At 38.2% G+C, this 22,146-nt stretch overlaps 2 protein-coding genes across 2 annotated transcripts in view; one reads left to right on the top strand and one right to left on the bottom strand.

The window, feature by feature from the left end:
* Nucleotides 1–4,567: 4,567 nt before the first annotated feature.
* FAM98B (family with sequence similarity 98 member B) lies at nucleotides 4,568–14,824 on the top strand. Its single transcript, XM_058162149.1, has 8 exons — nucleotides 4,568–4,714; nucleotides 6,388–6,536; nucleotides 8,489–8,623; nucleotides 9,378–9,568; nucleotides 10,586–10,666; nucleotides 10,932–11,048; nucleotides 12,333–12,500; nucleotides 12,910–14,824. Exons 1-8 carry the CDS (start codon nucleotides 4,677–4,679, stop codon nucleotides 13,255–13,257), a joined length of 1,227 nt encoding a protein of 408 aa, XP_058018132.1. The 5' UTR covers nucleotides 4,568–4,676; the 3' UTR covers nucleotides 13,258–14,824.
* Nucleotides 14,825–14,985: 161 nt separating this feature from the next.
* Nucleotides 14,986–22,146, bottom strand: part of RASGRP1 (RAS guanyl releasing protein 1) — a 34,969-nt gene continuing 27,808 nt past the window's right edge. The window contains exon 15 of the mRNA XM_058162148.1: nucleotides 14,986–21,993. Within this exon, the coding sequence (XP_058018131.1) occupies nucleotides 21,862–21,993 (132 nt within the window). The 3' untranslated portion in view covers nucleotides 14,986–21,861. The remainder of the gene's footprint in view (nucleotides 21,994–22,146) is intronic.

The raw sequence follows: 22,146 nt of genomic DNA, 5'->3' as shown, positions 1-22,146 counted from the left end.
GCTTCTGGGAGAAATGTGTGATTGCAGCTGTTTCTTCCTTTTTAACTGCTAGTGGGGGTTTGAACTGATTGGGTGGGAGCTTGGCTGTGCTCTGATTGGATGGGGTTTTTTTGTGCTCTGATTGGATGGGGGTGTGTCCTGTTTGGGTGGGGGCTTGGTTGTGCTCAAATTAGTTTGAGTTGCAGGGGGATCTGAGCTGGTGAGCTGCACTGCTGCTGTTTGGCTTCGTGTTCGTGGTCGTGCTACATCTTCGTAGTGGGTGTCAGTCTGCTGCATGAATGGATTGGAGGGGTTTGAAATGGCTAATGTTGCAGCTGCGGTCTGGCTTCTGGTCCTTGGTCGTGCTTCCTGATCAGTGTGGGTTTGGGTGTGCTTTCTGGGAGAAATGTGTGATTGCAGCTGTTTCTTCCTTTTAACTGCTAGTGGGGTTTGAACTGATTGGGTGGGAGCTTGGCTGTGCTCTGATTGGATGGGGTTTTTGTGCTCTGATTGGATGGGGTTTTCTGTGCTCTGATTGGCTGGGGTGTGTCCTGTTTGGGTGGGGGCTTGGTTGTGCTCACTCTAGTGTGTGCTGCAGGGGGATTTGAGCTGGTGAGCTGCACTGCTGCTGTTTGGCTTCGTGTTCGTGGTCGTGCTACATCTTCATAATGGGTGTCAGTCTGCTGCATGAATGGATTGAGGGTTTGAAATGGCTAATGTTGCAGCTGCGGTCTGGCTTCTGGTCCTTGGTCGTGCTTCCTGATCAGTGTGGGTTTGGGTGTGCTTTCTGGGTGGATGTGGTGGTGACATCCTGTGTGGACCTTGTGAGTGTGGGTCTGGTGTCATTCCTTGTGTTAAGGACTCGTTTGTCAGTCAAAAACCTCAGAAAACAAATATATATATGTGGTTTTCTGAGGTTTTCACGGTGTTTGTATATAGGTCTTTGGTTGTTCGGTTTTCTCCGTGTAAGATTGGAAGTGTCTTGATGACGTTTCGACGAAGTCTCATTCGTCATCTTCAGGCTTCAGCTTGCTTCTGGGAGAAATGTGTGATTGCAGCTGTTTCTTCCTTTTAACTGCTAGTGGGGGTTTGAACTGATTGGGTGGGAGCTTGGCTGTGCTCTGATTGGATGGGGTTTTTTTGTGCTCTGATTGGATGGGGGTGTGTCCTGTTTGGGTGGGGGCTTGGTTGTGCTCAAATTAGTTTGAGTTGCAGGGGGATCTGAGCTGGTGAGCTGCACTGCTGCTGTTTGGCTTCGTGTTCGTGGTCGTGCTACATCTTCGTAGTGGGTGTCAGTCTGCTGCATGAATGGATTGGAGGGGTTTGAAATGGCTAATGTTGCAGCTGCGGTCTGGCTTCTGGTCCTTGGTCGTGCTTCCTGATCAGTGTGGGTTTGGGTGTGCTTTCTGGGTGGATGTGTGGTGGTGACATCCTGTGTGGACCTCGTGAGTGTGGGTCTGGTGTCATTCCTTGTGTTAAGGACTCGTTTGTCAATAAGGGCGGGTTTCCAAATGGCTGGTAGGCGGGAGGTATCATCTCGTTTGTTCATGCTGTGTGGGCGTTTTTCTATCTCGATGGCTTCTCTGATTATTCTGTTGTTAAAGTGTTCAGTTTTGGCGATAGTTCTGGTCTTTTTAAAGTCAATATCGTGTCCTGTGGCTTTAAGGTGTTGGACCAGGGAAGAAGTTGGTTCCTCTTTTTTGATTGAGTTCTTGTAATAAGCAAAGACCTACATACAAACACCCGCGAAAACCTCAGAAAACAAATATATATATATGTGGTTTTCTGAGGTTTTCACGGGTGTTTGTATATAGGTCTTTGGTTGTTCGGGTTTTCTCCCGTGTAAGATTGGAAGTGTCTTGGCGACGTTTCGACGAAGTCTCATTCGTCATCTTCAGGCTTCAGCTTCGTGCTTCTGGGAGCAATGTGTGATCGCAGCTGTTTCTTCCTTTTAACTGCTAGTGGGGGTTTGAACTGATTGGGTGGGAGCTTGGCTGTGCTCTGATTGGATGGGGGTTTTTCTGTGCTCTGATTGGATGGGGGTGTGTCCTGTGTTGGTGGGGGCTTGGTTGTGCTCAGTCTAGTCTGTGCTGCAGGGGGATTTGAGCTGGTGAGCTGCATAGCTGTTGTTTGGCTTTGTGGTCGTGCTACATCTTCATAATGGGTGTCAGTCTGCTGCATGAATGGATTGGAGGGGTTTGAAATGGCTAATGTTGCAGCTGCGGTCTGGCTTCTGGTCCTTGGTCGTGCTTCATGATCAGTGTGGGTTTGGGTCTGCTTTCTGGGTGGATGTGCGGTGGTGACATCCTGTGTGGACCTTGTGAGTGTGGGTCTGGTGTCATTCCTCGTGTTAGGGACTCGTTTGTCAGTCAAAAACCTCAGAAAACAAATATTATAATTTTTATATATTTTTATATATTTTTATAAAATATTTATAATAAAATTATAAATTTAATTTATAAATTAAATGTAATTTAGTCTAGATTACATGTTAAATTTAAGGATTATTTGAATCCATATTGATGCTTCTTCTGTTATTTTTGTTTTGTTTTGTTTTTGGTGCCTTTTAAGCCAGCCACTACAGTTGTTGTGACAAGATTTTTGGAAGTGGTTTACTTTTGCCTCCTTTCTAGGGCTGAAACTGTGACCAGCTCAAGGCATTGTGTCAAGGCATTGTGCACAAGTAGAACTCATAGGCTTGTGCCTTAAGCAAGTCTCCAAACTGTTGTTTGATTTATTTTAATTCCTATATATAGTGCTTTTTATATTGTGTAATCAGTAGTGTGTTCTGTAGTGGCTGCTTCTTTTTAAATTTCAACAATAAACATTTTTATTTCTTTTCATGTTCATTTACGTTCAAGTACATTTCAAAAGTAAGAAGAAATGGAGTCTATGGAGATTTTCACTCATCCAGGTCATGGTTGTCCCGAAGCTGCTTTTTCAAGAGGCAACTGGATTTTCTAGTTTTTCTTTGAAGACATTTCGCTTCTCATCCAAGAAGCTTCTTCAACTCTGACTGGTCTTCAAAGAAAAAACAGAAAGTCCAGTTGCCTCTTGAAAAAGGACCTTTGGGACAGTAAGGAGGAATCAAAATGTTTATTGTTTTATTTATTTATTTATTTTGTCACACTGTATATATGAGCGTAAGCATGAAATAACTATACAGTATATAAGTATATATATAAGTATGAGTATGTAATAACTAAATTAATTGAATATAAAGAAAGGAAACAATAGGACAGGAACGGTAGGCACTCTTGTGCTCTTATGCAAGCCCCTTATAGACCTCTTAGGAATGGGATGAGGTCAATAGTTGCTTAACATACTGTAAGTTGCCCTGAGTCTTCGGAGAAGGGCGGGATATAAATGCAAATAAAAAAAAAATAGTTGAGAGTTTTTGGTTGAAGCTTTGGGGATTTTGGGAAGAGACCACAGAGTCAGGTAATGTATTCCAGGCATTAACAACTCTGTTACTTAAGTCATATTTTCTGCAATCAAGATTGGAGTGGTTAATATTAAGCTTAAATCTATTGTGTGCTCGTGTATTGTTGCAATTGAAGCTGAAGTAGTCTTTGACTACTTCAAAATAGGGCTTCCCATCCCTATTTTTGATTCTCTTCTTCCCATGTTTTTGTTTTTGGTGCCTTTACACACAGAAGAGTTTCACATGATGGTTTACAATAAATAGGGGCAAACCATTGTCAGTTCAGCTCAAACAATTCTGAGCTCAAAGCGGATTTACTAGACGCGTCCGATGTTGATCTCAGTCTCTTAACATAAGACGCGAGGCTACAGATCCGATGGCGGCGTTATCGTTACGATTTTTCTTCCTTACCCAGGATTTATCAACTCATCCTGGCTGAGATACTCATGTAGGTTGTGTTCGTATTGGGAAACATCCTTCGCGTAGCCCTGCAATCCGAAGGCTGAAAAGCCAAGCCTGAATCTTTCCAGCCTCCCGGAAGCGAGGCGAAGCCGCTGAATGCCGAGATTGAAGAGGTTTAGCCAACGCAGCCCGGTCCGAAGATGCAGGTTGCCTTTCCGAGCGACCACAAAGACGCGGATCCGCAACCGCGTCCCTCGGACTTCGCCAGAGTCACTTTCAAGCCTCACCGGCCGTCGGACGGAGAGTTGAAACCCGCCGAAGTGAAAGCTGACTGGGAGACCTCGAGAGGTTCCCTTGATCGTTGTCCTGGCTTGAGAAAAGGGCGTGAGTAAGCGAGTACGTCCTTTCACACGATCTTCTCGTCTATGGACTCGGGTGGAAAGCGAAAGATTCGGGGGGGAAAGTTCCTTCTGGCGAAATTCACGGGAGGCGGATTTCCAACAAGGCGAGTTAGATGCTCCGTGGAGCGTTAACCCAGTGAATTTTTATTTATTATTATTATTATTATTTGAGAAAAGCCGGAACAAAGCACCGGACTCCAACAATTTCATGCGTGTTCAAGTGAGACCGGAGGGAAGGAGAGTTCAAGGGGCCGAGGAAACACAGCAACGACGCGAGGAGACACCACCATCCCTCCGACGGCGGTTCGCCAGTGCTCACGGAGTGGTGGACAAAGTACCGGAACCAAAAGGTCTGGCCCACGGAGCTCGACGAGCTCGTTTGAATGCGACACCGGGCTCTTTGTACCGGGAGGCGGGACTGAGAGCGCTGCAGTCGCGGGAATGAAGGCGCTGGCGGTATAGAGCCCAACATGGAGTGTGTGATTCTGGATGCGCTCGAGGCTTTAGGGTGAGATGGAGGAGGGTCCCCAACGCGGGCGGGGTTCTCGCTTGAACGCCGATGGCACGTTCAACCCGGCGGCTAGATAAAAGGAGCTCTCTTGGCGGCGCAGAAAGGAAGGCTCGATCGGGCTGGTTGTAAAGTCCTCGCCTCCATCCAGATCTCCCCGCTCATCGCCTCGGCTCTCCCACCGGAGAATCGAAGCGCCTCGTCGTGTTTCATTTTAAAAGCCCCGGGGATCCCCTTGCACCCATCTCTGCGCGGCCGGAGGGAGGGAGATTGTTCCCGCAGCTTTGTTGGGAGGCGTTTTGTTGTGCGCCTGCCCAAGTAGATGCAAGCATCTCTTCCCCGCCTCTGCGAATCAAAGACTGGTGGAGAAATGTTTTCAACATTCGTTCTCGTGATGAAGGCTCTTCTTTTATGTTCTGGGTTCAGTCCCTTCTCTTCGTGGATGCCCAGAGCTTTAATTTTTCTGTAGTTGCTGCTACAGGCTTGATTGATTGCTAATGTGTGTATACATGGCCTCCGAACATGCCAATGTCTGTATCTGTTCAAATGCAATATTTGCATTTTGCAAATATTTAAATTGCTAAGTCTTGAGAGAAGCGGATATTTTAAAAGAATTAACACATGTGTACTAGACCAGTGGTCACCAACCAGTGGTCTGTGGACCACTGGTGGTCCACGAGAAAATTTTGGTGGTCCGCAGAAAAATTATTTGCATTTTTTATATTGCACTAAATACTATTTATCTTTTAAAAAAAATCATATTAGTGGTCCTCAGGATTTAAAATTATGAATTTAGTGGTCCCTGAGGTCTGAAAGGTTGGTGACCCCTGTACTAGACTATTGTGGAAAATTATTTTTAAAAGTAATATGTGTTTTTACTTATTGATTGATGGTCAGTTGACAGTCTGATCCTAAGGAAATACTAAGGAAATACGGCAGGTTGGTTTCAGTTCAATAACTTCCAAATAATGTGCATTGCAATACATCATAAGAGATCCAGTTTGGAGTAGCGGCTAGGCACTATGCTAGAAACTGGGAGATTGTAAATCCAGTCCTGTTTTAGGCATAAAGCCAGATGGTGACCTTGGGCCAGTCACATACTGTCAGCCCTAGGAAGGATGCAGTGGCAAACCAATTTCAAGAATCTTGCCAAGAAAACTGCAGGGACTAATCCAGCTAGTCACCAGGAGTCAATATTTGAGTGAACATACAGATAAATAAAAATGAATAAATATATCACAACCATATTTTAAACTTTGCTGATTTTGAAAAAGTTAAGTGGGATTGGATCTCATTAGTACTTGGATAGGAAATTCCAGCCCTGTAGACTGTAAAAAAAAATAAAAATCCCAGCAGTTGCTCTATATATGGACTTGTCTGAACCTTGGCCTCCAAGGTCCCTTCCAGCTCTATTCTGATTGATTGGTCTTCAGGATTTAAGTCAAGAGAGACTTCATTTTTCGTAGGCATTAGGATGTGAAACCACATCTTCAGGTTTCTTGTATTTATATCATTCTCTTATGAGAAGTTGTAATAAGACAAAATAAACTTGCTATTGATCCCAAGAGTTGAATATGCATTTGAATATGCATCTCTCTCTCTCTCTCTCTCTCTCTCCCTCCCTCCCTCCCTCCTCTGTGTGATGTATATATTTTGAATTTTGTATTCTCTAGATACAAAGGCCCTCTTCTGGATGAAGATGCTCTTAATAAAGCAGCAGAATGTGGGCTGACTTCCCAAGATTTCTGTGAGCTTTGTGTTTGGCTAAGTTCCAGAATACAGCCATTGTGTAACCTGGAAGAAAGCATCTCCTCAACAGCTGGTATTTCTTACCTGATTTTTATTTGAAACTTTTGGAAATACATGTATGGGAAATAAAGAGTCATAAATTGAAATTAAGCCATTATAATGTTATTACACTCACTTCCATGTTTTAAAATAACTGCAATGGTTGTTTGATATTCAGCTTTACCTTTAACATGACACTGAATTGTTGAACAACCCACTTGTTCTTACAAACAAAATAATGATGGCTTCTTCGTGCAATTCTAGGAGTACTTTTTTATTGTTGCATTTACGTTCTACTGATTTGTAGATTAGTTAGCAACTTTAATTGGTTACATACGTAAATTAGTAGTAAGCCAGGAACCCATAATCCAACAATTCATTCCTATTTTTATAGTTTATTAAGTTATAGTTGCAACTAATATGTCAACTGCAAACCAGTTCCCAACTGATTTAATTAACTAAAAATAAATAATGGTTTATTCCACTAATATGATGTGATCATTATATTTAGCTCAAAGAAATATCAATATGGTTTAATAGGTAATGTGAATCCAATTAATGAGATACCAAGAAGTGAGATGATCACCTTTGTTGCTAACATCTGTAGACTTTTTTTAAGTTCAGTCTTTAACATTTCAAGTACACAAAGGAAAGGATTGTCACTTGATTATTTCCTTGTTGTTCTAAAGACTAAAATGAAGCAGCAACATGGTTGAGTAATTTCCTCCAAATGATTATCAGTTCCAAAATAGGTGATGCCTATCACTGGAACTCTCTGTTATGCAAATATAGTTTATAACTATTTACATTTTAATTATTATTGATATTCTCTAGAAATGCCCTTGTGTGATTCTCTCTAACTTTTTAGCGCTTTTTATGGTTTACAATTTGTGACTCGTTCTTTTCTCAATATTCTTAGAACTGGTCCATGAATTTAAATTACAAGATTTTCTCTTTGTTATCATGAAAGTCGCACTAAATTCAAATTGTATCAGTTATATTTATTTGTCTAGAATACAATCCAGTATAAACAAGATTGCATAAGATTAATATTATTTACGTATTTTTTGTGGATTTACTTTTTTAGAGGATGAAGGTTTAAAGCATATTAATAGGATACACATAAACATACACAAGTTGTACTTTAATACGTTCCATCGCAAATAAAGCAAATAATTCATTACTATCAAAAGGACATAGTTGCAGAACGACGCTTGCTCAAAGCCCTTAAAAAGAGTACTGATTCTGGACTTTTTTTAATAAGTGTGCCTAAAGTGTGCCAACTCAGTAAGCTCAAACTGCCCAAGGAGCTGCTGATCCAGTTCTACAGAGGAATTATTGAGTCTGTCATTTGCACCTCTATAACTGTCTGGTTCGGTTCTGCAACCCAACAAGAAAAACACAGACTTCAGAGGATAATTAGAACTGCAGAAAAAATAATTGCTACCAACTTGCCTTCCATTGAGGACCTGCATACTGCACGAATCAAGAAGAGAGCCGTGAAAATATTTGCAGATCCCTCGCATCCTGGACATAAACTGTTTCAACTCCTACCCTCAAAACGACGCTATAGAGCACTGCACACCAGAACAACTAGACACAAGAACAGTTTTTTCCCGAAGGCCATCACTCTGCTAAACAAATAATTCCCTCAACACTGTCAGACTATTTACTGAATCTGCACTACTATTAATCGTTTCATAGTTCCCATCACCAATCTCTTTCCACTTATGACTGTATGACTATAACTTGTTGCTGGCAATCCTTATGATTTATATTGATATATTGATCATCAATTGTGTTGTAAATGTTGTACCTTGATGAACGTATCTTTTCTTTTATGTACACTGAGAGCATATGCACCAAGACAAATTCCTTGTGTGTCCAATCACACTTGGCCAATAAAATTCTATTCTATTCTATTCTATTCTAAAGATAATGAAGTTGAACATGTCTAATTCTCTCTTAACTTGACTTTTTTTTTAGGTGGTGAAGATGTTGAAAGTTTACAACTAGAAATGAGTGGCTTTTTAAAAGAACTGGCTTGTCCGTATTCCACACTTGTGTCTGGAGAAATTAAAGATCGGTTAAAAAAGAAAGAAGATTGTCTTAAAGTCTTGTGTAAGTTAGTAAGTTCCTTGCTGCAATATTATATCTGCTTGCTTTGTTCCCTGAATTTTTCCAGAAAAGAAAGAACTCTACTTTATCTGAAAGTTGCTTCATAGAAGATATGACACCAAGCATACAGAATAAAGGGACTTAAGATAGGAGATAGTATTTTTGTTTACTTTTTAATTGTCTTATATAGCTGCAATCTCAACAAATGACTGTGAGCAATTCACATTATTAAAAAAGTAAAGAATAATTTAAAAAATATTTCAATACTCAGCAGTTGAGAAAAGAGTAGTGATTAGTACTTAGGATACAGCTGCTTTATACTCTTGTAGGCCTAGATCTGAACCAAGAAACAGCAGGTATGGGGCCAATCTGATCTTGGCACTATGCCAGAAAAGGTTTGTCTTCTGAATCGAGATCTGGAACATACCCATCATGGGTATGTCTGCCTACTATGTTATTAATATTTTATTAGGAGTATGTTCATTCCTATTGCTAAATTCCGCTAAGCAAGAACAGTTTGATTCATGATAACCAAGTGATGGTGGATAAGTGTATTGGTATTAATCCATTAACATTTTTTCTATAAATAATGGTTGCTCTATTATAAAATTTACTTTCAATCTAGTTTTTATTTGTTTCAAGCCTTATTTTTATTTTATTTAGGTTTATATTGATATCCCAATCTTTTTTTTTTTTTTTTTTTTGCTGAAACACAAACACCAAGTTAACATATCTCTTTTTCTTCCTCATTTTATAGTATTTTTAAGCACAGAACTTCAGGCTTTGCAGATATTACAATTTAAACAATATAAAGGTTCTCATTTGGCAAAGAATGATGAAGTTCATCAGGAAATCCAAATGATCTGTGATGCTTTAGGGGTACCAAAATCGTCAGCATCTTCTGAGATTTATTCTCTCCCTGTCTCGCTAAACAATATAGAGTCAAAGGTATAGTATATTTTGTACATTTGAATGCTTTATAATTAGCTTCAATCTAATACAAAACAAAAAATCAAGGAACCACCAAGGAGGAAACCGCACACCCACTAAAATGGCAGGACAAGTTACGGCATATAAACAGGCAGCAAACTACACACACATACACACACAGACACACAGACACAGAGAGAGAGATATGATGTTACCTAGTTAGGCAGTGAAATGTCTCTAAGCAAACAGCCAAGCTTAGAGAGAACCAAGAGCTTTACAATTCAGCCCATATTTATTTATTCATTTAATTTCTATGCTTTCCATCATGCCACAATATATGTATAAAAACAAACAATCTTGTATTGGAATTAAAGTCATTGAATGCAAATCTATAAAACTAGAAAAAGATCTAAGTGGTCAGGCACGTAACTTTTGGAAGGGTATTCCACAACGAGGGTCCCACAGCTAAAAAGGCTTTGTAGCAATTTATCCCACTTTATTTGGTAGAGAAACCCAAAGAAGATGCATAAGGGAGGTGGCATTTAACATGCAACAAGGAAAATATAGAGTTCTTTGGGTGAGCCGGTTACTTATTACTCCATATAATTTCTCCATAATTGGGAAATGGTGGAAGATACTCTCTGGGAAATTATTTATTTCTCCATCCTTGTAAAAAGGGGAGAGAAACAGATAAAAGGCATCTTGTCTGTTTTTGAAAAGAGTGTATTGGCTGCAGTAAATTCACTTGAAATCATTGCAACCAATTTCTGCTGATAGGTGTATTATGATTTAATATTAGATATTAAATCATAATACATTATGATTTAATGTATTAAATTATTAAATTACATTAAGGGACGTGCCAGCGTGCCTACCATCCCTGTCCTAATGTTCCCTTTAATTGTATTCATTTTATGTACTCAATTCATGCTTATATATATTATCTAATATGTACTCAACAAAATAAATAAATATATAGAATATTATATTTTGGAAATCATAAAGGTAAAGAGATGTCTTTTCTACTTTTTTCAGCTTAAGGATGTTTTGTCAAAAGTTCCAAAAGCATACCTGGAGAAACCTCTGCTAAAAACTCCTTTGAATACAAAGCAAATGGTAACTTTTTTAAAAAAAACTTGCATATGTAGTGGACATATTATATGCTTAGGGTTTGTCTGCATTTATTTGAATATAGCAATTTATCTTTATTGATGTTGGATTTGATTGATTGTACCATGAGTCAGTATCGACTCTTAGCAGCCACCCAGAGACAGATTTTCTCAGTGATGTATCCCCATCCTGGTGCTTCACATCTGGTTGGAGTTAAACATAAGTAAATTTCTACAAAAGGATTACTTTAAGTGATTTCTATTTGCTGTAGAAGCAGTTGGAAAAAATCAATGAGGCTCTTCTCACTGAATATGAATGCCGCAGGCGGATGTTAATGAAGCGTTTAGATGTAACTGTACAGTCCTTTGGGTGGTCTGATAGAGCTAAGGTGAGTATGTGCTATTTTTTAAGTTCTTGTTGGTCGAGTAGAATCCTGGTGTGGAAGATGTAAAGACAAGAGTTTTTCTGTTATACAGAAAAAAAGAGAATATCAGTTTTTGGTTTCTCCTTTATTCATATACATTTCAGCAGATGAAGCCCTTGGCCAAATTAGAAGAGGCGTAGAAGCTAAAAAGGGCCTTAGGTGGGAAACCATGAGGGAGCAACAGTGCTGCAAGGTTGACTCTGTAGTTGCAAATCACTCTCAAAGAAGAAATGGCAAACCCACTTCTGTGTTACAGCTAGTGAAAGTGCATGGATCTGTAACCGTAAACTTCCTTGGCTAGAGTATGCCTTCAAAGCAAACATTAAAATTTTTCAGGCAAAAAACAATGTAATCTTGCAATATGTGCAGGTAGTCCTCGACTTACAACAGTTTGCTTAGTGATCGTTCGAAGTTACAACAGCACTGAAAAAAGTGATTTATGACCATTTTTCACCCACGACAGTTGCAGCATCTGCATGGTTATGTGATTTACATTTGGATGTTTGACAACTGACTCACTTTTATGACGATTGCTGAGTCCCAGGTCATGTGATCCCCTTTTGCGACCTTCTAAACAAGTCAATGGGAAAACCAGATTCACTTAGCAACCAGGTTACAAACTTATTAACTGTTAAGTGATTCACTTAACAAATGTGGCAAGAAAAGTTATAAAATGGGGCAAAATCAACTTAACAAATTTCTCAGCACAAATTTTGGGCTCAATTGTGGTTGTAAGTTGAGGACAATCTGTATCGATACTGTAGAATTATTTTGGAGTTTTTTTCCCTGAAAAATTTCAGTATATTTACTGATTTCGAATTATATTAAAAATACTGAATATTAATTCAGTTGCATATTCAATTACTATCACACACTCACCACACACACACATATATCTAATCTTGATTTTGATAAAAGTAATTTCTGCATGAACTCTGGCATCGGAAGATGAAAGCTATGATATCAGATCAATATAAACTTTAACTTTAATTAACTATCTAACCTAGTTTATCTGCATTAAACAATCATAAAAACTGATTGTTTTTTAAACAATCAAGTGTTATTCCTAAGTCTTTTGGTAGCTTTTTCTTTGTCATTAGGAATTTACTTGAAATTAAACTGTAAAGTGGAAGCTAATAATATACATGACATAAATAACTGTAGTACATAGTACAGTAAAGTTAAACTTTCTAATGTCACTTTGTGATAGTTTTTGTAGCTATTCCAAATGTCTATCCATTTTCCTAGGTGAAAACAGATGATATTGCAAGGATTTATCAACCCAAACGTTACGGACTCACTTCTAAATCAACAATTTCAATAGCTCATCTTCTAGCTGCTCGTGAAGATTTGTCAAAGATCACAAGAACAAGCAGTGGATCTACGCGGGAGAAGACTATTTGTGCAATCAATAAGGTATACTTTTCATTAATGCAGCAGCTACTGAACCTTTAAGAATTTGTGCTAGTTCTCAGAAATTTTAATGTTTTTGGTAATTTGTAAAATCTCAGGAATCCCTTGCTCACTGTTGCACTACATAAAATATAGTAATGTATACTTAATATAGATTAGCCAATGACACTCAGTGCCTTTTAGAATCTAAAGAATGGTGTTAACTGTTTTTACTGGTATGAAATTCTTCATAATTGACTATTCAATCATAGATTATTTATACTCTTAGAAAAATGAAGTAATGGGTGAAACCCTAGTGGTTTTAACCACAGAGGTATGAACATACATAAAGAAACACGCTTTCTCTCAATAATTTGAAATTCTAAAGTCAAGGAAATATGGACTTACTGGGCTGTATATGTTTTCTGAACAGGTCTTAATGGGAAGAGTACCAGATCGCGGTGGAAGACCAACAGAAATTGATCCACCACCTCCTGAAATGCCCCCATGGCAGAAGAGACAGGATGGGGGAGGAAGGGGAGGAAGAGGAGGTTGGGGAGGAGATGGTGGACGAGGAAGGGGTGGAGGAAATAGAGGCGGCGGTGGATGGGGTGGGGACAGTGGGTGGGGTGGAGGGGGTGGATGGGGTGGGAGTGGTAGAGGAGGGGGTGGGGGTGGATGGAGGGGAGGGAGTGGATATCAAGGGAGGGGTGATTATAGTGGGAGAGGAGGATATGGTGATTCATATGGTAGAAGAGGAGGTGGCTATAGAAAATACTAACATCTTAATGTTGACTGATATGCATACTCTTGAGAGCAGGGTCTTGGAATACATTATTGCTGCTGGGCAAATGTGATGCTTGAACTGCATTAATCTTCCTTACTGATGAATCCTAGTTGTTCCATTCATTCAAAACCACCTTATACAAAATTAATTTTCACTTCAGGGATGACGTCTGTCTATCCAAGCATATGTACTCACACATTTGTCATTACCAGCAATATATACATGAATGGAAGCAATGACTGGTGGAAAACCTTCAGGTTGCAAATACACAACAACATTGTTATGAACAAGTTTGATGTACAAATTTGATGCTAAACATGCAGGGTATGTGGTGTTTTCTGTGCAGAACCCATCTCTCTCTTAAAAGCGTGTGAAGTGTCCCTAATTATTTTTGGCTTGATTTTTTTAGTTTCTTTGTTTCACATTATTGTTCATCTGTTTTTTTTATTTATTTAACAAGGCTGCTGAAAAAGATACGACCCTGAAATTGATATTTGCCCCATCCAGCCTTTCTGGCATTTGCCCCATCCAACCCTTTCATTGGCAAAATATCAAGCAAAGGAAGAAGCATTGGATTTAGCTTAGTGAAGGTACATGAGGTACTTCAATCAATATAATCTGCTAGGAGATGCACTCAGATCAGCACTGGTGTTCTGTTCAGGCGATAATACTCTAATTTTGTGCCTGAGAACACATAGAATATTTAAAGTTTCATAGAATATATTCTGCATCCTATCTCCACTAAATTTTTCTAAAAGAAAGGCCAAAGCAGGCTTTCTTAAACAAGTGTTTTCTGTAGTTCTTGGTTTGGCCAAAGATTATGGTGCATGTGTCTTTTGAAGTATATAGATCAGCAGAAACAAGAATCTTTTGACTGATTAATGGACCACAATTTTTCCTGATCTGAGTTGACTGCCATGTCTCTTACAATTCTGCCTATTAATTTTTCTTTAGGTTTCAAATTCATTGTTCTCCCGTTCCGATTATGTGTGCTTGTTTTTTAACTTTGACAACTTTAAGAAGTTGGATCTCAAATTCCATGCATACTATGGAATTCTGAGAGTTGATGTCTCTGCATCTTAAAGTTGCCAAGGTTAAGAAATACTGATGTACACTAAGGTATTATTCCAGAAAGTATATAGTATTTTAACTGACAAAAATGAAAAGCAAGACATACTGTTCTCCTGAGCCAAAAGTGAAGAGAGATTATTTTTAAATAGTTAAACCTGTAATTGTTTAACATTTCCTGACCCTCCCAAATCAGAAAACATTTCAAACTGTTAAGGATAATAATAATTTCTGGTAATTGGTTATAATTTTGACAACCTCTAACAATGCAATAAAAATCCAATACCTTTTATATGTTTAAATCTGAATAGTGTATTTTATAGAACGTAATGTTCTTATATAAATAGTTTGTATTAACAGTTATCCAGTGTTGTGTTTCTGTTCATATACATGGAACATCTATTGAAACAAAATTAATAGCTACCTAGAGAACAGTTTAAGTAATAGATCATTTACAATTGTGAACACTGAGAAATAAAATATAATAAAAGTTGTTGCTGCAGCATTCTTACACATTAGTAGAGATGTAATAGAAACTTATTCCTTCAAAAGAATCTTTCGATAAAAATGTTCAAATATCTTTTGCTACTTATATGTATTTCATATACATCTAAAAATATTTAATTTTGGAAGACATGCCCATTTTGCTGATATCAAGGTGGTATTAAGTGGCTAACATATGGTTGGATGTATGTGGCAATCTATGAACAAATGCATTTGAAAAATTGCAGGCTTTCTTAAAATAGCAAATTTTGAAATGGATATTTTTAGAATACTTTTATTAAGATTTGACCACATTCAAATGTAAAATAAATACTTTCAGTTTGGATTGCTTTGCTCACCTCTTGAAAATTGAAGTGCCTATACCTACCTTTGCTGTCATTGAAAATCAGCAGTTCATTTCCTTTTACTGACTGAGCAAAATTTGCAGAGATAATCATTTATTTTGTTAACCATTGGTTATAGAGAAGAGAGAAATATCAACTCAAAACCTAGTAGGGGTTTTACAGAGTGCAGATATGCCTTCATATTATCAGTTGTACAGTGTTTGGCACTTAGGAGAGAGGGAACAGGAGAGAGATGACAGCTTTAGTACTGGATAAGCTAACTTTGTGCTGGAATTCAGCAGATGTCCAGTTTTAATTCTGAATGTGTTTGCATGTTTGCAGCTAGTAGTCAGTAGACATTTCTGATGATTTTTTTTAACTGGCTGATATAAATACTAGCCATCACCACACGGGGGCACCTCCTTTAAGCAACATGCTCTGTTGAGTTAGGAAAATCTTGATGCAATAGTCAACACTAAAGTGACCAGATATAGTTCTACAAGCCATCACTTAACAGGATTTCTTTAATCAATGCAACCATAGTAATTCACACCATCATAGCTACTTAATTTTAATGTAAGGGAAAATTATACTTTTATCATATTCAGATATTTTAAATGACAGTTTTTGTAATAATTCTGTTTATGGGAGGTGAAGTGGACTAAAAAAGTCTTACTGTAGTTTTAAGTTCAGAACACTTGCTATATAACATGACTTGAACTATAGCAGTAAGATTTCACTGCTAGTGGTGGCAAAATTTCTTCATGGAATGTTTATAAATGTATATAATCAGCTTGGGAAGAGGAACTGCAAATGATTACTTAATCGTTTTATTAAGTTTACTAAGAAGTAAATCCTGATTGTCACAATCAACTCCCCATAAGCACAACATGGTTAAGGTAAGTGCAAAAGACAGAACTAGGCTCAGTATATGATATGCTTGGCTTAGTTTGCCAGTTCTCTCTTCCTCAGGATAAATAAATAACTTACATAGAAATGGAGTCACTAATCATCAATAAAATTTCAGTTGTATTGATAAAATACAGTATATTTTAAACTATTCCAATTTTCCTTGAAGAGGCTGACTATAATTGAGTTGGAACATAATTTAGCTAATCAAGCCTTCCTTTAATATCTGTATCTAAATGAAACTGCCAGCTGAGGTCATTCAGTGGCAAGGGGTGGAGTATCGACAGTATGATATTGATGCTAGCCATTAAATCTTTACCTTTAGCCAGGCATATGCTGCTGCTGAGGTGTTGGCCCAGCAGTTGCAGGTTGTGAGAATCTGGGTGGGGAGGAACCAGCTCCAACTCTACTTTAGAAAAAGAGTGGCTTTGGGGCTTTTGCTCCCCAAGGTCTAGCGTGTCATGAGGTTGCATTTCTCTGGACAAAGTCAATGCGCAATTTTGGAATTATAGTTAATTACAAGCTGATGGGAGACAAGGTTTTTTAAAAGATGTGTGTATATCATGGAAATTCTTCCACTACATTCCATATTTGTTAGGCCCTACTTCAATAGATGCCTAACCTAGTACTGGATGCCATGAGATGTAGAAAAAGTTAAAACAGTTGAAAGGGCGAAGAGCTTGATGAGAAAATTGAAAAATAAACCTTTGAGCCAAGGGATCTTTGATGTTTAGCCTTAAATGGTAGAACTTCACAATTGTTGACAATTGAACCATTTACTTTGGCCCTTACACTGGCTGTGTTCAAGCAGAAATCGGACAAGCCGACTTTTAATTGGAATACATCCATTAATCAGAAGGTTGGATTCAGACAGTCCAAAGACCCCTTCCGCACAGAATTCTAATACACTACATATTACTACAAAAATGCATTGTTATCCATGATTATCTAGGGAGAGAAGCACCACTAAGTCATATAAAAATTCATTCTGGAAAATATAAAAGTCTATAAATCTTATCAGTCCATCTTTCCATTTTTCTTGCAGGATGCAAATAAAACTACTCTTTTCTCAGCACGTAACAGAATCACCTTGTGTAGAGATAGTCCTTGAGTTATGACTAGTTGTTTAACAGCCATTTGAAATTATAACAGCCTTCGGAAAGGGTGTTTTACAGTCTCTAAAGCACTTTCAACCCTTATAAAATGTTGCCCCCTGCCGCCTCCCCCCCATGGTCAGAAGCACATTTGGGCACTTGGCAGTTGGCTTGCATTTGTGACCAATTACAATATTCCATGGTCACATAACTGATTTGCAATGCTTTTTCCTGGTTTCTGGCAAAAAATACCCATTCCCTTAAAATGGATTCACTTACCGACCATGTGATTTACTGAAAGACCAATAAAAATGGTAAAAAAAATCATCTCTAGTCACAGGGGTGCCATGACTTAGAATCACAATGATTTATGATCAAAATTATGTTCATAAGTTGACATGAAACATGGTACATATGAAACGTACATATGTGTGTGTGTACACACACAAAAATACTTGGACAGGCTGGGAGGAGAAAAAGGTGATTCAGTGTGAACAGATATACACATCAGAACTGTCAGCTTCCTCTTAAAGAGGTATCCTATGCTGGCTTATACATGACTGCTAAAGGTAAGCAAATATTGGAAAAGAATACAGACAACTATCAAGTGCAATCCAGTGATTTTCATTGCTTCAGTTCACGTTTAGTGTATAACTTCTAGTTTTCAGTTCAACCTTAAAAAAACATGCATTAATCATTTTTATTATACAATAATTTACATTAAATAATCAGTTACCTAACATCAATCGGAGATGTTTCTGAAAAATATTTAAATTACAAAAGCTGCTTATTTAAAGAATCTAACAGATTAAGTTGAGCCTTATAAGGAAATGTACAAATATAATAGTACCATGACATTACTCAAAAAAAGAGTAACTATATATTATACACAAAGTATAAATACCATTTTAGCTGGGGAAATACATTATTACAAAAAATAAATTACATTTGGAACCAGAGCTCTATAACAAAGTTGTAAATAAATAGAACAAAAGTTACATGAAAATCAACAGTTTGCTACACAATATTTTATAGTGTACTACTGATTTGTCAGTTCTAGAATAATTATGGACATGGAACTGTCTTGAGAAGAACTCAAGACAGTTCTATGAAAAGCAGAGCCAATGACTGGCAGTGAAGAGACAGCAACTTAACCAAGCTGTTTGCAATCCCTTTACAGACAAGAACACTTGAGATCACCCACAAGTGTTCCAGACAATTGCGTCTTGTGAGGGGACTACAAGACAGCAGTCACCAGTGGCTTTATAGCTCTGGCAGATGAGGGAATAGCCACCTTGCTCAAATCGTAGTCGGTGCCTTTAAAAGGACACTAGGTTTGCATACTTTTCTTTTGTAATCACCTTCAGAAATTGTAAAGAATGACATGGAAAGTGATGCTATGTTGAACATACAAAAGAACCCAGCTCATTTCTTAACAATTAAAGGGGATGTACAAATAACAAAACAATAAAGTGAGCTAGATAATTTTCCCATTTTGGATTTACAAAAGAGACTTGTTAAAGCTTTGAAGAATTTTGTGACGGGAGAAAAAAAGTGAAAAGAAAGCATGTTCTAGGATAGTGATGGCTAATGCGCATGTGTGCACACACCTATAATTCAATGCGCCCTGCCCCCTGCACACAACCCTCCGTGCTCCCCCCGCTTTTGGCATGCAATGGCACAGTGGGCACGGTAGGCCCATTTTTCACCCTCCCTAGGCTCCAGAAGCTTTCTAGGAGTATGAGGAGGGCAAAAATGGCCTCCCCCACCCCCCCGGGAGGCCCAATGGAGGCCGGAAACAGCCAGTTTCCCGACTTCCAGTGGGCCTGGAAGGCCCGAAAATCAGATGGCTGGCGTGTACATGCACGCTGGAGCTGAGCTAGGGCAATGCTCGTGTGCCCACAAATATGGTTCTGTGTACCACCTGTGGCACACGTGCCATAGGTTTGCCATCATGGTTCTAGGACATTATTTGAAGGGACTAAAGAGCAACATTAGAAGTAAAATGAAGGAATATAAATTTGATCTAGGTTAAAATAGATACATTATCTCTGGTAATCCCTAACTGACTTTTGCTAACACCAGGGCTTAAATGATGGGGTTTCATTTAATTGTTTCTAGATAATAGATAGAATATGGGAAGAAGATAGATATACTTATTTTTTAAGGGTAATATGTTACTAAAATTGTTTATATTTGTGTTGAACAGAGGAGTCATTTCTTTATATATTTTCTTTTTCTTTTTGTATTTTCTTTTTTTTAATTGTATTATTTTTATTGTTGCAATTTTAATTGCAATTTTTAATAAAATTACTATTAAAAAAGAAATGTAGACATGAGACATGAAAATGGCTTTTAGCATCGCTTGTGCTTATCAGGTGGTTCTCGAGTTATGGTCAGAGAGATATACACAAGGGGTGCTCTGCAGGTCGAGGGAGATACGCAGATATTTGTAAGTGGTTGGATTAGCAAAAGTGCAGAGGGGCTGGGAAATCTTGCACACTGGATTTGGCAAGTGAGAATATTTTCTTTCACAATGGTCAAAAAAGAAGTATAGCACACCTTTCACTATGAATCAAATGAATATTGTATTTATAAACATAAATACGTACTGTACATACCCAACATGCCATTTCTTTTTGCTATACCTTTTCAGTGCAAGCTAAATGTCACGCAAAGCACAGAAGTGGTGTGCAAAAAGAGAAAAGAAATCCAATTAAATCAGTTTGCACAGTCATGATTTGCTATAACTCTCCATTCTTTTCTATTCTTGCAAACCATCTTAGTTTCTACGATATTGGTACACATTGAATTTACACATTATTTCTTTTCATTTTGCTCATTTTGCAGTGTATCAATATACTGCATGTACGGCTACTTGACTTATGACTGTAATGGAGTCTGTCCATCATAGTCATAACTAATGATGGTTGTAAAAGGGTTCATCCACATGACTGACCTAATCTTATGAGCTTTTTGTGGCAGCTGTATAGCAACCATTGCGATCATAAAGCAGCCACCATGGTCACTAAACAAATGCTGAGGCTTTTAAGGAAAGCAATGGTTTGCTATAGGCTTTTTTGTGTGTGCTGAAAACATGAAGTAAATGCCAGTTTTCAGCAAAACCATTCTAAAACATGGTCAGGTGATCACAGGATGCTGCAAATATCTGTAAATACGCAGGGAGAGATGGTCATCAGAATTTTGGAACTGAGTAGTTAAGTATTCTCAGGGGAGATAAATTGTACCTTTGAACAGTCAAGTCAGCAATTACCTGTACCTTCCAGCTAGGGGAACAAAAGCAATAGGATTATGGCTAAGTTATGCTTGTAGCACATGACAATAACAGATCAAAACTGACCAGCATTGACTTTACTGTCAGCAGCTTTACTGCTGGTCTACATGGCACAGTAAAAAATGATGCTGCTAATCTGGTTCATTCCTTCTCATTAAAAGGTATTCTATGAAAGCCTGAACTGATTAAAGATTTACAAGCAAAAGGAATCTGGTCTATTGACTACAATAGAAACTTAATCAAAAGCCTTTTTCTGGGGATATTTTTAAAAAAGATATTTTTAAAGCTGGATCATGCAAATTTATAGCCATTTGAAATTGCTCGTTTTGACTTTGTTTTAGAACGTCAGTGCCAAAGTCCAGGTTGAAAATCTTTTCGCATAGTGATGACTCTAGGGTGAAGTGCCAAGAGCATCACAGTTCTGTCAGTTTGGTGTGTGTGTGTGTGTGTGTGTGTGAAAGAAAAGGAGTCCCTGTGGCTTTTACTCTACTACTTGTAGCCATCTTTGGGGTGGGGGGGAAACTCATCTCTGTTTCTTTAAGCTATTGAGCCAGTACTATCTCTAACTATTCTCAGTTATATGGCCAGCATGACATCATGCTTCAGCGCAAAGTGTTTGATGAAACACAGAATGCTGTTATCTTCCCATGAAGTGGTACCTATTTATCTACTTACATTTACATGGAACTGCTAGGCTGGCATGGTTTTGAGCTGAGGCGAGTGACAGCTCACTCTGTCACGCAGTGATAGGACTTGAACTGCTGGAATACAGACTTTCTCCAGTGTCTTTTAAGTCATTGAGCTACCATGACACAGGTTGTGTGTGTGTGTATGCAATGTACATAAAAAACAGATGAAACTTTGATTATACCTTTGTGGCTAGCATCTTTATATTTTTGCCCATATTCTGTGCACCTCTGCCAAGAGGAAGCTTTTGGAACTGCCTATCTGAAATGAGCATCCTTTGAAAGACACCAACTAATTCAAAAAGAATATGGAAACGGCTGTTTTACTCACATGCCCATTCAAGCCGCAACATTTGTGAAGTTAACTTTCAAATAAAAAAACCCTGCCCATTTTCAAGTTTGCATTGCCAAAATTAGCAACAATTAGCCCAAGGTACACATTCCTATTTGATAATGCAGTTTGGTTACTTTGGCAACAGGTGTGTTCCTTGCTCTAAAAATAACAGGAACTTCAAACGTTGTAGTTGCAGTCAAACAGAAGGCAAACTAGTTAAACTGATAGCACAAAATATATACATCCACAAGTACTAATAGCAGTCAAAATATGACAATCGTACTTTAAATTCCTGCCATGCTGCACACATTTAATTGCATTCACTTAAATACACTCAAAAAACGCACTGGCTTTATCCTTTTCCTCGCTATGTCTTTCTTCTAAGCTACAAGCAGTCTCCATGTTCCCTAGTGTCCAGTATGTGATTTCGTTGAATGCTGAGGAATTCAATCTTCTTATGAGCTTGTTTAAGGCGCAGCTTGAGAGCTTCATTCTCTGCAGTCAGAACATTTCTTTCCTAAACAAAAATATACCATCAGAACAGAATGGTTTCTGAATGTTTAGTTTTGTTAGTAGGAACACTTGCCTGAATGGCATGTTTGTTTAAGAATTATGTGACTTGAGCAGTAAATGGAGTGAAAGATACAGTTGTTTGCCCAAGAGGAGAGCA

This window comes from Ahaetulla prasina, chromosome 1 (genome assembly GCF_028640845.1).
Source record: "Ahaetulla prasina isolate Xishuangbanna chromosome 1, ASM2864084v1, whole genome shotgun sequence".
NCBI classification, from domain to species: domain Eukaryota; kingdom Metazoa; phylum Chordata; class Lepidosauria; order Squamata; family Colubridae; genus Ahaetulla; species Ahaetulla prasina.
Note: the sequence above shows the minus strand (reverse complement) of the source record. Positions and strands in the feature narration are given on the sequence as shown.